This window comes from Cottoperca gobio, chromosome 13, assembly GCF_900634415.1.
Source record: "Cottoperca gobio chromosome 13, fCotGob3.1, whole genome shotgun sequence".
Classification (NCBI taxonomy): domain Eukaryota; kingdom Metazoa; phylum Chordata; class Actinopteri; order Perciformes; family Bovichtidae; genus Cottoperca; species Cottoperca gobio.
The window spans coordinates 3,635,719-3,653,547 of NC_041367.1; the positions used below are offsets into that span (position 1 = coordinate 3,635,719).

The 17,829-nt window shown below is 41.6% G+C and overlaps 1 protein-coding gene across 1 annotated transcript in view; it reads right to left on the minus strand.

Annotated features, from left to right (window-relative positions):
* The window catches only part of LOC115017749 (zinc finger, B-box domain containing), a 40,291-nt gene extending 30,822 nt beyond the window's left edge, over positions 1–9,469 (minus strand). The window contains exons 1-5 of the mRNA XM_029446435.1: positions 9,444–9,469; positions 9,014–9,150; positions 8,451–8,564; positions 314–416; positions 143–194 (exon numbers count right to left, since the gene is read on the minus strand). Coding sequence (XP_029302295.1) covers positions 143–194; positions 314–416; positions 8,451–8,564; positions 9,014–9,078 — 334 coding nt within the window. The 5' untranslated portion in view covers positions 9,079–9,150; positions 9,444–9,469. The remainder of the gene's footprint in view (positions 1–142; positions 195–313; positions 417–8,450; positions 8,565–9,013; positions 9,151–9,443) is intronic.
* Between the last annotated feature and the right edge of the window lie 8,360 nt (positions 9,470–17,829).

The following is a 17,829-nucleotide window of genomic DNA, read 5'->3' on the forward strand; positions in this document are numbered from 1 at the left end:
GTGCTGCTCTGTAGCTGCTCTTGAATGCTAACCTCCATCTGGAGGGTAAGAATTCCAGTTCAGGGAAGTGTAGCAAAGGAACACATATCCATGTATGGTCTACCTGGTGCAAGGTCCAAGGTAGTGGCTGTAAACCACTCACCTGTCAGTGGTTCATCCTTCAGCACTCGGATCTTCACCTTGCCTGCCGACAGCTGTTGAGGAGACGGGGAGTTACACGCTGTGTATGTCAACTACTCCGTGCTCATCTTACATCGCGTGCACTTTTACATCACTGCATTTGTTTATCCAGAGGTATAGATTTCTCTTGTACCTTTTGGAGTCGGTTCTCCTTGCTCTTCTTGGCGCCGGTTGTGAGAGCATTGATGTTTAAAGAACCACATTGCCCAGACTTCCATCTAAACCCTCCAGAATGCCTAAACAGACAGAAAGACAAAGTGTCACAACAAGCTCATCTCCAGTATCATAGCTACTAATAGCCACCAGTATTGACAGCTACCACATGTTAGAAACAGTGAGTATCTGTTTTTGTCCATGATTTGATTTGTTTGGAGATATCTTGCCTCTGATATTCCCTCTACATGTAGGTATGTACAACAATCTTTCATGAACAACAACGTGCCTCTACAGACACCTACATCAAAACACACAGAGGTTTTTTTATTATATATTTGAGTGCTTTGGTATGTCGCATACATTATATATGATTAAAACATGGGGAATGGAGGAAATACATAAACCACATTAACTGTGTAAATAACATATAAACACAACAATATTCTTCTCAACCTGTATTCAATTTGTAATATTTAGCATAAAGTGCAATGCAAACACTTTGTCATTGCTGTATTTCCAATGAAAGTGAAGCAGGATGGATGAAGCAAAACTCAGGATTAATGCACTTAATCTATTGAAGCACCTTATAAGACTGAAGCATTTTAATAACAGTGTCATGCTTTAAGAACTGATGTCAAGGGAAATAAAATAATATCAGCATGAAAAAGGCGTAACAGCACCAACGTAAGTAAATCCTAAATCCTTCAGACTAAATCCATGAAAACAAATGATTATTATTGTAGAAAATCACTTTGGTCCATTAAGAAGAAAAGTGTGTTTAATTTATCTCAACAAGTCCTTGTTGAGGAGAAGTCCAAGAAGGAGTTGGGAAAGCAAGGAAAAGCACTTTGCCACACGCTCAAGAATTTGGCTATGCCAACATAAATTATAAACATATACAATATTACACGGGTCTTTGCACATCGCATGATTCAGTCGAAGTTTTCCATCTTGTTGCAGACAGAGGTCTTTTGAACCTCACACAAGAAAACAGAATATGAAAGGTTACAGGAATTAAACCTATTCAAACATTAACACACAGGCATAGATGCAGATGCAATTACAAGAACATGACTGCAAATGTGCACACGCATGCATGCACGTGCACGGACACACTCATGCAGGACGCTCCTGTCAGTTGCAGAAAGTGAAGAAATGGAGAAGGATCCTCATTTGGACGTGGGTTATTCATGCTCATGTTGTTGAATTATTTATGCTATTTATGCTATTGTGATGTCTGGCTGTCTTTGAAAGAAGTTTATTTTGGATTGAGCTGGCAGCCTGTCGAGGCAAAGGAAGTCAGACTCTACTTGTGAGTGTGTGTGTGTGTGTGTGTGTGTGTGTGTGTGTCTCTGTATCTGTGAGTTGTGTGTGTATGAGATGGCAAGTCTTGCCAACACCCTTTACGTCGTCGCAGTGCTGAGCTGACACTGAGGGTGGGCGTCAGGTAATCACCCTAGCGACATCACCTTGGCAACTGGACTGTCGCTATGGGAGACAGTTGAGGCACACCCCTGTCGGTGCAGGATGACAGGGTGTCCCCTCAGGACAGGCAACCAGGAGAGATAAAGTGTGTGTGTCTGTTTGTGTATCTCTGTGGACTTTGCATTAGAAAAGATCTCATTATATAATCCACACAGACACACACTCAATCAGCCCCCCCCACACACACACACATGTAAACACACTTCAAAATAATAGTTATTTTTAGAAACATAGAGATACTGACACACTCCGATAGTACGTGTTTCTGTCTTACAGACACAACACAAATACACACACACACACTTCCATCTCAACCTATTGCATTGACTGAGTGCTGCTGGCAGAACACTCCAAACTGCAAACATTAACCAGCACAACCAAAGTTATTTTCAACACTTTTAACTAACGATAAAAGTGTGTGTGTGTATGTGTGTGTGTGTGTGTGTGTGTGTGTGTGTGTGTGTGTGTGTGTGTGTGTTTGTGTGAGTGAAAGAGAGAGAGAGAGAGAGTTTGTGTCTGTCTGTGTAAAGCCAGCACTGCAGTGAGAATGACATGCAGTGGCCTGACTACACCTGTTACACACGGAAGGTCACATACATAGACAGATGCACACTCACACACTCTCATCACACATTGCTGTGAAGCTTTCACTGTGTAGTGGATGGATAGCAGACGACAACCTGTGAATCACAACTTGCATATTGGAAAAAAACATCAAACGCAAGACTAAATGCCACCTCATCAAAGAACATTTCTTCATCAAAGTCAAATCAGAAGAAACACAGTGAGAAGTACAGTTTCACGTTTGCTTAGAGCAAACTCATATTTCTAAATGATAACCAGATATACTGCAATGACAGGAGGAGAAACGGTAAACAATTCAATGTTAACCCGAAGCAAACAGCACCTGTCGTACCTTATCACACTCATGTCTAACATGGCTATCACCTGAGCTGACCCATCTCACCCGAAGGGAGAACTGACAACATCTGCGTCCTGCACTTACACATGCAAATGCACACACACTCTGGAGTCTCATGCCAAAGTAAGCAAGTCTGCTCTCAATTCCCTCTCTCCCAGTGTGAGACGACAGGACACAAACACAGAGTGTCTAGACAGATTCATACACAGAATCCTTTAAACACAAACGTTAACACATTGCAGTTGAGCGTGAGCAGCGTCAGGTCACAGGGGCGACACAGATTTGGGGAAAACTAAACAAATTAAACGACCACGCATATAGAGCAAGAAAAGTGAGAAAGAATAGGAATAAACAAAGGATGGCAGAAGAGTAAAAGAGACAATAAAAAGAGAAGCACAGCAAAGAGACAGCAGAGGAAGCAGGACAAAAGGGAAAGTCAACTGTACTTTTAGATAAGACGAGAGCTGTGTAAGCCTAAAGACAAAGCTACATTAAATCTGTGATTCGGGCAGCCTAAAACAGTGAATGATGTACTGTGTTTGCCCCAAGCTGCCGGTCTGGCTTTATTATCGCCTGTGTACTCTTCACAAACTGATTATACCGCACCTACTCTCAACAAACAGAATTTGTTCGCCTATTCCTTGGGTGTGTACGTAACAGTGAGTGTGTGTGTGTGTGTGTGTGTGTGTGTGTAGCCCGACTCTAAGACAAAAACGAACAATTCATCTAGTCCGGGAACTCTGCGATCTAAGAGACAAGCAGGGAGAGAGAAACAGAGTGGTGCATAACACAGACACGCAGTACACTGCACAGCCTGAGCATAAATCACAGCTTGAAGATCTACAGTAAAGGCTTGTCAAAGATACACTCGCATGTTCTGAGAGGAAAAGGCGAGTAAGGGAAGGGAAGCTTAGAGAAAATCCAGGAAACCTTCACGTTATACATCAGAACACCTGATTAACCACCTCATCCTGACCACATTTCTCCTATTTCAATCAGAGAGGAGCTGATGAGAAACGGTTTCTACTTTTTCATTAGAAGTGTACCAATTAATTGATTCAAACTGTTGAGCTGAGTTTCACATCTAAGAGACTGCTGCATCAATACACACAGCCTTCAAAAGGTAAGAGGGAAGTGCAGCTGCATTAATGTGCGGTTCAGGACATGTGTATTTGTTCTATTTTAGTACCTAATAATGTAATTTACTCCATGACTGCTCCTCTTCAAATCCAGTGCATGTGTCTTCAGCTTCATCACATCTCCTGCAAACTCATGCATCCTTTTCTGCTCACTGTCGACTGTAACGTGTCGAACAATGGAGGCAGTATGTTAAACTTGAAAGGCAGTAGCACACCTAATCTTCTGACCCATCTGAACTGATATAATAGACTTTCTATGAGCATCCCTCTCTTCATCTGCAGCCAGCAGCAGCGCTACAAACCAAGAAGGTGTTAAAATGTTTGATTCTGCTCCGCTGGACGACAGCCAACACAGTCAACACTGATTACACATGAAGACCAACCAGCAAAGCATTATTAATCAATATCGGCCTGTGAGAAAAGAAAAGTTGATTCATTGTTTTATTGTCAACAGTAAACCAACATTTAGAAACAAAAATCATTCGGATTTTGATGTTTGCACTTTTTCACTCTCGCTTTATCTTTCCACCTCAAGCTGTCTCACACACAGATGTAAAATATTTCCCAAGCTAGTAATAGTTATATTATATTAATATAATAGTTGAGTGTGTCTTTACTGATTAAAGAACACACGATGGACAGAATTACAAAAGTGTCGCAAACTGTAACCGGCACAAAAACACAAACAAACACAAGTGCCATTGTTTATGGAGGACTAGTATCAAAAATACACACAGGCAGCTATGCACACATGGGGTGGGGGGGGGGGGGGGGGGGGGTGGGGGGGCTGGTGGAACATTAAATGTTGCAGTACTTCAGTGTGACAGGAAACACTGTGTTTATGTGCTTATCGTTTGTGCAGCTGAGACAAGGCAGGCCCTCTCCCAGCTGATGTATGGCTTCTTAATTAGAGCTAGGCTCCACTTAGAAACACAGCAGTACTTATATACAAGGACACACACACACACACACACACACACAGAAATACTCATCTCCTAAAACAATAAACATTAACCTACAATATGCATTTCCTTGTGATGATGTATGCTGTGGAAAGAGTGACTCTTATCGTACCTCAGCTCTTAATCCCTGATATTGTAATTAGCGGTGATGTGTGTGTGTGTGTGTGTGTGTGTGTGTAACCTTTTTCCTGGCTGTTACTATTTGAAGGAATCTGTGTGTTATATACGTACTCTGCTTCTCCCTAAAGCTGTCCCTGAGTTATGTGCTCATATATTGTGATATACACTTCTATTACGCTGTTCTCCATAACTTCCCATTGGATAACACATCTCTGAGTTATTAATGAAACGAGATGGAATGAGGTAAACTGGGAAAGGAGAATAAAACAATCACTTTAATAACCCGTGTTTGTTTGCATTCAGCAAATTAATTCAGGCTGGGATGCCCCTCAATCTGAGTTTGTTGGGTGATAGTCATAGGTACATACACTGTAATGAAATGTGGAGAGAAAATAAATGCTGTGTGTGTGTGTGTGTGTGTGTGTGTGTGTGTGTGTGTGCTGTTTTAATAGTCGTATACGCAACGATACTCACACACAGACACAGCCAATATAATGTTGTGGTAGCATGGGTTTACTGTGTGTATGCTGTCCGATGCCATAAAGCCCAAAATCCAATCCTAATAAAAGTCCAACCTTTTATTTTTAATACACTTCATTCACGCTTGATGCCCGTACATCAATTACAGAAGATGTGTTTGTGTGACAGCCGATATATACTGTATAACTACAACCACTCCATGTCCGTGTTTATCAGTCAACCCGCCCGCCTTTGTATTCTGCCCACTGTTGATCTTCACAACAGAATAACAGACCAAACAGAATCTCTTTTGTCATGATGACACTTATCATTTGTCATTTGAGAACTTGGGAAGTATTGAGCATCGAGTGGCTCTCCAGGAGACAAATGCAACTCAAAGAAGAAGTTTATCACACCGTGTTCCTCTGCAACTTCAGCCTTGACCTGTTTGAATATGGACAGGTCTCTTATATAAGACAAATCTCAGCCTTTATCATATGGGAGATGAATGGATGGATGGATTTGGGGGGATAAACAATACAAGAGGCCTTTCTCTGCATTCTTGTCCGTATGAAACGTCATCAGTCACATCCCGTGTACTGTTTTCATTTAAAGCCTGTATCTAGACAATACGGTCCAAATGACCCGAAGTGTTCCAGCTCCACTTGTTTTACTGAGGATGTTTTGGGAGTTGACTCGTAGAGATTTGGGAGAAGTATCCCAGAATGCATTTTGCTCCAACGAGCTGCAATGGCAAAGATTTTGGCTGAAAGTAATGACATATTATTTCTAGGACTGCTATTATGTCACTTTGTCGAGCGGCCCAGCTCCCGAGATGACTGCGTGGTCAATCGTCTTAATCCTTTCGTAACGTCCCACTGACTCTGATGTCTCTGTAGCGTTTTGATATACAGTATGATGTCACTTTTGGAAGATACATGTTTGTCTGAAATATAATATGTGTTGCTTCCATACGGGTTTGTCTGAAGATAAAGGTTCATGTTTTATTGGACAGTAACTGTATTTGTGGCCACATTTGAATAAATCACAAAAATAATTGAATGAAAATGAACAAAGAGAGCGTAGTCTATATTCCATGTGCACATTATGAGTCGTGACAGGCATGTCATTACGGTGATTACGGTTTGTTATAAGCGTTTATCCACAAAGGTGCAAAACCTCAAAGAAATGGTGTTAAATTTGAATCTATAAAGTGAATATTGTTTTCTTTGTCCCAAGAGCTGAAGGGCAGCGGCTTGTGTTCTGAATGCTCACTGACCAGTATCATGGGAATAACATGGTTCATCTGTTTTGATGTATGACTTTTACAAACCTCTGGTGCAGCACACACAACTGTGCTGTACTGGAACTTTCAAAGACCCAGAAAATGTCTTCTCACCTTTATCTCTGCCTTTACAGCTCAAAATGGAATAAATGTGAGCGGTATTTATAGAACAAAAAGCAATTGGTGGGAAACATTGCATCGATGAGCCTCTGTAAATCCCCCGCAATTACACCAAAGAGTTGTGACAGTGAATTTATGGTATATTGCAACAACAAAAAAAGACTTATTATTTAAGCATTATAGCGGTAATTACAGCGGCCAAACAAAAACATGTCAAGCAGAATACATTGCAAACAGCTTGATTATGATTGGGGGGGGAGAAAAGGAAAGAAAAACTAAATGGGATACTTAATTGCCTTTATTTTAGAGCTCAGTATAACATCACATGCTTCCCCTGTGTATGTTCACTGTCACAGTGGAGGGAGAATATGAGTAAAGTTGCATATAAGGTGTTAGCACCAGGCTTCTGTAGGGCTCCACTGACCTTTAGAATCGTCCACTACATCGGCATGAGCCTACTTCATCTATGAGTGGCTTCTTCACTTCTCTGGCTGCTTGACCTTTATAGGTAGAGCAGTCATCAACCTTATTTAGTCCCCTCCTCAATCTATCTCTATTACTCAGTGTCTCTACTTTCTTTGTTGCTCGCTCTCTTACAGATGTTGCAGTCTTCCCCCCCCTCCCCCCCTTCCTACTCCTGTCTCTCCATTAGTCACCTGCTCTGCTCCCAGTGTTTTGCTGTGACAGTCTGGACTTGATGTTTTTCAATATTTATTTGTTAAGCCTCTTATCTCCCAAATCGCTCTGTTCATCCCCGAGTCCCTTTTGCTTCTATAGACTATTAAAACTAAATTAAATTTCTTGTCAATATCATCTACCATCATTTAATTATTTATTGCTTTTGTGTGGCTGTTACAGAAGAACTCTTTAGTCAGGTTCACGTGGTTATGGCGTACAGTGGAGAAAGTAATGAAAAGAACAATTATTTTACTTTTGAATTAAAGTCTTAATGGGAAAGTATTAGAATCAGTTGGACATATTTCACAGGAGTGAGAGCCAAAGACAACAGAACCAACTCATTCTTAACTTAGTTACACATCTCTGTCACGGACTGTAATGAAGCTTTGTTTTACACAGATCTCAGATCACACTGTGACCAAGATAATAGTACAATTCTATTATAAGCATATGCCAAATAAAATAAAATGTATATTACAATACTGAATTTGATGGTAATCAGGCATGTCGTTGTTGAGCTATCTTGCTCGGGGGTTATAGTGTTGGAAAGTCAGACAGATGGACTGCTTCATCCCTAGAGCCTTGTTGCTAGTGGGGTTTACAACATAAAATCCCACACAAGTCGAACTGCAACAAACTAATAACGCAAATATTCCACGTGATGGACAACACAAGGAGCAGTAAAATGATGTGTGCAGTAAAACTTGATTAAGGATTATAAATCTCTCGCTTTTGTGTTTTCTGTTACAGCTGCTGCAGCCCATCTTGCACATGCGCTATCCTCTCTTCGTCTCTTCCTCACCCTATCTCCCTCTTCTGCCTGCTGCTTTTTACTGTCTTACTTCCATTCTCACCTTCCCACTTCAGCCTGCCCCTCTCTCTTCCTCTTCCTCCTCCTCCTCTTCCTCCTTTTCTAGCGGACTAACTGCAACACTGATACTCACCCTCTCTCCTCCTTCTCTTTACTCATGCTCTCTTTCAGCTGTTGCAGTTTTTCCTCCATCTCTTTGCTCTCCTGCGCCAGAGTCACCGTCTCCATCTGTAGTTCTTGCAGGTTCCTATGGCAACATAAACACACAATCACATATGTGCAATCAATCAACAACAATCAATCATACAAATGACCTACTCTGTCAGATTGGACAGCCAGGCTTTCATCAATATGTTCTATTCATCTACTGCACCAGCAGATCCCTGTTGCCATGACTGATCAATACTTGAATCAATTAGTCACTGGATCAGGGTACCACCAAACCAGACATCAATCCACTCAATTTACCTGTTGGCAAATGAGAAACTATGTGGGAGATTGGACTCAATGCTGGGCATTATGAGGTAAACAAATACAATACACAATCAGAATCCAGGTCACAAAGCTGTATTTTGTGAAATACTGGGGTGGGTAGAATTTAAATGGAAAGAGATGCAAATAGTATGTCAGCCAAGTAACTCTAATGGGCTTCGACCAAATGTCTTAAATCACATCATTGATCGTATCTCAACTTACCTGGCATTGAGCTTGACGGATTTGGCCTTGTTGTTAGGAAGCACCACGAAGTCATTTAAATTCATGTCTCTTCTTTCTGAGGGCTCAGGTATTCCTCCTGTGTCTTGCGCTGTGCTTTTTTTTACAAAGAGTCTTTTCTGCAATAAAAACCAACAGTAATGGCATAAAACTGGCTATCACGCTGTGCACAGGCTAAATCACACACTGCCATAAATGAATACTGCTGCAATGAAATGAACAAAATAGCAGGGACAGATTTGCTCAAATGTATAAGAGGCAGTTAAAACAAGCAATCGTGTGTGTTTAAATTGTATCTGACTTATATGCCTGACAAATGGCTGGCAACTCTATTAGGCAGTAAAAGCCAATTAAGGAAATTAGCCAGTATGGCAGAATATATTGTTGTACAGTAAGAGCGAGACAGCCGCACCTGCTGGCAACTGAGCTGATTGCAAAGTGACATTAGGTGGAGGTGATTAGCTGCTGTTTTTCTCAAGGTGTGTAACCTCTTAACAAAGACCCTGACATTTCACCTGCTAGTACCTTATATGAAATATGTTGCAAACTGTAAAGCAGTACAGTATAGCTGAATAAAATCAGACACTTAATGAACCCAGCTTTTTCAGTGAGGGTGTTTTTATTTGTCATAGCAGGAAAAGCACAGGTGTACATTAACGATGTCTAACATTAAAGTGAAGCTATAGCAGTAATACACAATATATGCTAGGAAGCCTAACAACATCAGGCAGAGGGACTAGCCTTACAGATAACTCAGGTACATATTTTGATTAATGTAGCTTAACATTACATTAAGTATCAGGGCAAAACTAAATGATTATTAATTACAGTTGTGCTTTTCCTGTCATGCCAACCACAGTAGACATCCTTCGTTGTGTTCGCAGTAATGGCGGAGAATACATCAGTAGAGCTAGCTTAATGTTAGCTAACACTAACGTTGTTGCAAACGACGTTTTTCGACACAGCTACCGGAAGGAGTCCGTGTAAATATGTATTTGACTAAAGCTAAAGTTACTGGTGACATAACTAATAAATATCTGTACCGGTTTGGTAAATGTCCAAAGAGTTTAATGAAAAGCAAGTAAGCGTGAAAGAGATTATGTCGCTAACCTAAACGTTAACGTTACAGCACATTAACTTGACCAACTGCTGAGAGAATTAACTGACCTTACGCTTTACGTGACTCTTCTTGGTTCACCAGCCTGTGATAGCACAATCAATCTTTCCCTTTTTCAATTCAGCGTGCTTTATTATCATGAAATGTAAACTTATATAACAATAATTAACGATTTATATTTGAATGTTTCAGGTATTTCGCCGGCGGGCACGCTCCAGTCTCTGTGCTCAGGGCGACTGTGTTTTGGTTGTGTCGTTTCTATGGCAACCGACGCTTCTCTCGCGATAGCCCCACAGCTGTGTTTGTTGTTGTGATCTTTTCCCTGCTTGGGTTTTGTTGATTAATCTTCACATTTTTTTAAAAAGACTTATTAAAGTGTGCCTTTGTTTGTTCAGGGAATAAACATCGGATTCAAAGACATCAAGTCCCCTATTGCCTCAGTAGGCTTAATCATGGGCAGCGGGAATTCCCTTCTAGGCCTAATTAAAATTCTCATAGCATCAAGATAAATGTATTATAGCTCTGATTAGAGCTTTGAACCCTCGTTGTTTTTTTCAACAGACTTTCAAGATGACAAGCATTAGAGATCATAAGCAAAATTATTTCCCATTCGCCCAATAGTATAGCCTAAATGTGTCCACAAAAGGTGTTTGTTTGTCTACAGGAAAGCTGAGCCACCATGTATCTGTTTATTACATAAATGTATACAATGTATACACAACAAATAGAAATTATTCAACTGTCAAAAAGGCATTGAGAAAAAGAAAAGATTTAACAAGATAGTTAACTATTTACACTGCCTCTGTCCTTACAATATATGTATAGCCTATTTTATGTGTCATATAAATAAAACAAAACATTCAGCAGTACCAAGTGTTCTCCTGTTAGAATATACAATAGTCCAGTGTAAATATACTTCCTTTAACTCTTCAAATCCAAGCTGTTTTTGTGTTGTTTCCCTTATATATAAATAAATCCATTTAAATCAATACAAAGGCTTATACCAATATTATTTCCTAAAAGTACACTTCAGAAGAGGGACCAAGTGTGTGCACATCCAGGCAAAAATACTCAAGTGCAAGACAAAGCACTTAACTGAAGGGCACAAAGGAGGTGACACCTTTAGGAAACAGTATCAAACACATTAGCATGCTCTTTTGGTTAACTACATAAACAGATGGAAATTGTTTGGAAAATATTTTTTATTGAATACTGCTCTAATAAGTGGACCGTTCTTATTTATTGTTATTATTTATGTGTGCCTAACCGACCCAGAGGCTCTGTACATACGTGATCTGTGTCTGTCCCATAACAGTGCTGCCAGTCATCCACACAGCTCTCTTCTGTATTCCAGGACAAAAGAAACTTTCTGACACTACTGCAGAAGCAGTCCTCTACTGCAGACCATGCCCCTTCCATTGCTACTTTTTTCTGTCTCTATCCTTCCTTGCCGTCCTCGCTAACAAACCACAGGACAATTATGGCTCAGCAAGCTGTGAACACATCTCCACCTCATTCCTAAATCCTGCTTTCTCACTCGCTCTCTTTCTGCTCCTTTGGTCTCTCTCTCTCCCTCTTCTTACATTGTTGGCGTATGACCTATTACTCCTGCCATCAGGGAAGTGTGAGTGTATGACTTATTGAGCGTGCCTGTGTGTGTGTGTGAGCGTGGATGGTCATTTAGGGTCGTGACCCTGCAGCTGAATTCTGTCTGTGCTACTAAACAGTGACTCTCTCCCCCTCTCTCTCTCTCAGCTCTGCCCGCATAGACAGCTGGGCGTGCAGCAGCATACCGATGAGTGGACGAGTGAGAAGAAGAGAGAGAAGGAGTAAGAGAGGGAGCGAGGGATATAGAAATAAAGGGGGGAGGTAGCGAGGGGATATAGCAAGAGGCCAGAAGGCACATGGAAAAGCAATGCGAGAGAAAGAACAAGAACAAGAGAGTGACAGAATGCATGAAAGGAGGGGTACAACAGCAGAGCAGTTGCAGGAAAAGGACAAGCGGTGTGCTGTGAAATGTCAGGGCTATTTAATTCATTAGGAGGCAATGATTATGGCGCTGTACTGAATGTCATCTGCTGGGTTAAACCTTCCTCTGCGGCCTCATGCTGGATATACTGTATATATTGACTGTTTGGAAATGGTTGGAAACCTTTTAGCAATGACAGAGGAGCAGCAACAGGGACAGAGAGAAAGGAAAGTCGCCAGCGAGCCAGAATCAACAGCTTTTTTGTGACACCTGGTATGCACAGGGGGGGTTGTAGATAATCCTGGGAGCATATCAACAAAATAATAGCGAAATTGTTACATAACCTTGAAAAAGGGTGGTTGGGAGCTTTTGCACATCCATTCTCTACACCTACTTATTCCTACTTAGTCACAGGGGGTGGAGACTACCCCTGCATGCACAAACGGCGAGGAAGCAGGTCACCTGTCCATCATAGGATTAACACCAGGCATCCGCATTCATACGCACAATTTCAATCTTCTAGTTCGCCTGATCTGCATGTCTTAGGGGAGAACATTCACAGATAAAGAGCTGGGCCATGATCCAGGACCTTCTTGATTTAACAGGTAACAGCATTAACTGAGCCCATGTGCTGCGCCTCACTGAAAATGAATGTCAGGAAATCATTTAGCCTTATACTAATTGTATCCTTACCTGAAATGATCGTACCAAATCAAACTTAAGAGCTTTGAATCGAAAGGGATGCGTGATGTAGTCATTTAGATTATATACTTTTATTATTGCCACGCAGCTGTGTTGATGGTAATTGTTTTGGTTACGTTACAGCTTGGTAGCTCAGATCCAGTGCAGAAGAAAGAAGGATCAAATGTAAGGCTTCTATGGTCAAATGTACATTTTCATTTTGATATTGTAAACCGATTTTCAACAACTTAGCCAATCAAAGATAGGGACTGGAGTATCTGTTTTATGATAAAACTTTGCTTATTGCTGCAGTGAACTAAAAGCCCACAACCATTGCAGTACCTTTGCTAAACCCAGAGATAGGGTTAACTTCTGGTAATAGATGTTTCGAGGGCTACAACCATAATTTACTCTCACTGCTGTGTGGAACATCGAACAGCAGATCCCATCCACTGAAAATAATGAGATTCCTTCTCGCTGAGGTTCACTGACAAACCTTCTCAGGCCATGACTGTGAAGAGGGGTACTCAGCGGACATACCAGTCTAAAAAGATGACGAGGGGGTAGAGAGGCAAGAGCTGACAATGAGTTTCAGTGCCATTACTGGGCCACAGTGACGAAGATGGAGAAGATGGACTGGAATACTTGTCCAAGTCCTTGACATCATGAAAAGAGTCCAGTATGCTGACTCACCTAATGATGTCTTCAGTCTCCTGACTTCCAGCTAAAGGCCCCACCGGGTGTGTGATTTACTGTTGTATACGATAGGATATACAGTACGAGTGTGTGTATATGGAAGTTATTGTGTGTGTGTGTGTGTGTGTGTGTGTGTGTGTGTGTGTGTGTGTGTGTGTGTGTGCTTTCTGCCATTGGATAGAAAAGACAGGAAACAAGTGGAATAAATGAATAAAAAGAGCATTAAAGAAATGAAAAAGAGATGTGATGGATGCTGACTTACAAAAATAGTATGGTCAAATATATGACATTTGCTGCAGTAGTATCTACTGAAAGTCATAAATACAGTTGACAGTATTGCTGGATATATGAGACGGAGAAAGGAATACAATACAGACAAAGCTCAATCCACTGAAAAAAGATGGAAAGAAGAAGGCAAAGATCTTCTGACCAACAGACTGTCAGGAGGTTACTGTATGGACTGAAAGATGGAGAGGAAATTAGAGAGGAAGAACAAAGGTGGAGTGAGAAGGAGTAAGCGATAAAGACAGTTGCAGTATGAGTGAAAGACAAAGAAAAGAGAGCAACAGAGAGATGAGAACATCGAGGTGTCAGGAAGTGATGGCCAGCCGGTCATTGGATGCCACTGAGACAGAGAGGTAATGAGAGCTCTGGTGGATGGGAGGGAGGCCACAGGGCTGGATGTAAAAGGCCAAGTAAGAAATTGAGGGGTTGAGTGTGGGAGGGAGGGAGAGATGGATGAGTGCGAGAGATGAGGAAGGAAGAGGGTGCGGGCCACGGAGGAACACACGTGAGTGGCTCTTCATCATGAGGATAAACCTACGCCGATGGCTCTGTGGCACACCCCCGGACACTCACACACACACACACACACACACACAACTGCACACAGAAGAGTACATACGTAAGGATGACGCACATCAAGCTGGTTGGTGGCAGGCAATGATTCTGCTGATGATCACCTGATAACATTAAAGACAGACGGACAGGTAACGGTTGTTGAAGATGTTCAAAAGCATTTGGATGAAAAGAAAAGAAGAGAAAATGAAGGTGCTTTTGGAGGATACAGTAAACCACAATCCTCCATTGGACGAAAGATGATGAATTGCTAATTTTGGCTCGGGTGGAAGGTTTGACAGCAGCACTGACTTGCATTGTTAAAGCTGCGTCGAAATAAAATGATGTGTCATTCCTTTATTTATTTTTTTACCCCATTCTATTACATCCAACTCTAGGAAAGGTAGTGAGTGTGACAGTAACTGCTGTGTAGGAATCTGGGTCAGACATGACGTTTAATAACCAGGGAACAAGATGATACTGTTTGATCACATCAGCCTATTGTTCTGCCATTGGTTATAGAGACAAATGGTGGCACGAACAAGATTTAGAATAGACAATTTTCCCTCCGATGTCTGTAAAACAATGTGCGTGGGAGCACAGGTAAAATAAAACTCCAATACCTTTCACTGCTGGAATTTTTTTTCTTTCTGCTTGATCACTCTTGCGCACCCTCTCTCTCGTCTCTCTCTCCTCCTCTCTTGCTCACACAAACACGAACAGATTTCTGCAGGTACACGCACACACCTGCACATAAGCACACGCACACAGTGCTCTGTGAGTGAGCTGCACCTCTACTGCCATCTAGAGCTTATACATGGTACACATCACGGATTGATTGCACCACAGTGATGAGAGCTCCGGCCTGAAGAAGAATGACTGTTGCCTCTAAAGCTATCATTGTGATCTACATGCAGGCTGGGGAGGGGAGGGGTCACCAAGCTCAGGCTCAGATACGTCTGGGGATGTGATCGGCACAATATAGCCTGTCGCAAATGTCACAAACACATTAATAACTTGCAAATCTTAAGTGCAGCAGTGTGGTGAGCATGTCTGGAATTTTACGTGATCACAAAATGTGTGTGTGTGTGTGTGTGTGTGTGTGTGTGTGTGTGTGTGTGTGTGTGTGTGTCTGCATGAGGAGCAAGAAACCAGTTCAAATCAATCATGTCTGTCTCTTTTTTGGTGTCTAGGTCTACGCCTCAATGACTGTGAGTCTGAGCTCTATGTACACAGTAACATCATCTAATGCTTGTGTTTGTTTACATCGGATGACTGTTCATACGTTCATCCTCTCAGGGGGTAACTAGCTAACCTGGTTCTGTCCACAGTTCAACAATTCACTCACCAGTGCCTGTAGAGCTTACTAATACACACGTCCTTCTTTCTCATTTGTTTAATTTGATCAAAAACGCAAATGTAAAAACAACAGTTTGTGGTGTAAAAGGGAGTTACATAGTGCAAATAGTTCTTGATTAACAACTGTTTATCCGTTCAACTGTGTACCTTTGTCGTACGGGTAACACAAACAAGATGTGTGCTAATTAGTGTTTTAACCTTGTACACCCAGGCTAGCTGTTTCCAGTCTCTAAGCTAAGCTAAGCTAATCACCTCATGGCTCTAGCTCCATAGTCTAAACACACAACGTGGTATCAATCTTCTCATGTAAATCTTGGCAAGTAAGTGTATTTCTCAAAAATGTCAAACTTTTTCTGTTGTGTTTAGAGAAAGACGTAGAGAAATAGTGCAGTACAGTCATCTCTTTAACCAGCTCACAGGCTTCCCTTTCCCACCGCCACCATGTCAAACACTGAGGCATTAACTACTGTTCTGTGGTGGCAAATGGTATTTAATTAGCTTTGTTGATCTGTGCTCATTTATCCAGCCGCCAACAGTAAACATCCCAGATATTTAGTTAATCATCACTGTATCAGGCCACACCACCTGCTAATACTGATTATCTATGGATTAATGGCCGTCCAAACACATCTTTCACCACATACAAATGTGCAAAAACACAAAGTTCAGAAAGCTTTCTGCCTTTTTTTTCTTTGTCATATAGAGTTATAGTCATAAACACACACACACACACACACACACACACACACACACACACACACACACACACACAATACATACATGCATACATAGACACAGCATTTGCGATGGACAGTTTCTGTCATCGCTGCACTTTCCCAAACAGGCTCTGATTAAACAGCAGCTTAGAGCGCTTTAATTTCATGGAAGAACAGACAGCGAGAGATGGAGAGAAACAGAGAGGGGGGGGCTACAGATGCACGGACAGGGAGAGAGAAAAAGAGGGAGGGTGGGGGACTGATGGGAAGAGAGAGAATGAAACAAGCAGCAGCCAGAGAGTAGATTGAAAGGATGGATGGAAGATGAGAGAGAATGAGTGAGACATAGTATAGAGGGAGATTACTCAGGAAGAGGAAGGCAGAAATTATAGACAGTATTTGGAGGAGAGAACGAGGACTTGGAGGGGCGTGAGGGCACAGGAGGACGGAGATAAGAAAGAAAGAAAGTGAGAGAGATATAAAGAAAGAGATCTGAGAGCTTGTCCAGAATTTAAAAAACCTTGAACAGGAGGTGAGGAGAGGTTGGAAAAGGTATACGCTGCAGGCAGGTGCAGGGCTTCAATATTTCAGTCACATAAAAAATTTAAATCCCGGCTAAAATCCCGGCATACTGCGTATTTGTGATTTGTCCTGTGTTCCGTCACACAACATGTTTTCTCCTCTTATCTCTATCATATAATACTTTCATGACACACACATGTTCCCACTTAGCAGCTGAATGGAAAGAGGCGGGAGATTATTAGAGGATATCAGCTGCGGGGATGTGACCACAGGGCCAAACTGTCACACCACGTTCTGAGTCAACACACCAGAGAGCGTGCGTGCAGGGAGAGCCTATAGCAAGAGAAAGGAGTTAAGCCACCGTCCTGGAGCTGTTTAAGTCTGGTGTGTTTGCGTGTGTGTCACACACACACACACACACACATATATATATACATAACAGGCTTTTTAAAATGCAGGGCTTTGTAATATATGGTAAAGTACTCGGAAATCCATTTGCTTTGAAGAGCTCACTGTGGCCTTAAGGAGAACTGAGCAATATCTAGCTATGGTACAGGAATAGTAATAATATATGAATATTTATGCCATATTCTCCTTTCTGAACTGCCTATAGATGGCACGGGACCTTTACTGCTGGGTGTTTAAGTGCCTACTTATGTGTGGAGCGGGACTGTGCACAGAATATGGAGACTGAAGTCTGTTTTACATTCTCAACATCAAACCCGAGCTTCCAGGTTATCCAAGTGATGAGTTTTTGTAACTTTCAATCTTTAATATTTTTTGTATCCTCTACTGCAGCTTAATTTGGCGATGGCACTAACTGAAACAAAGTTTGAAAGTGTTTCTGCAAGTTAAATGAGGAGCTCCACACTGTCTCCATTGGAGTGGAGAAATAAAGAAG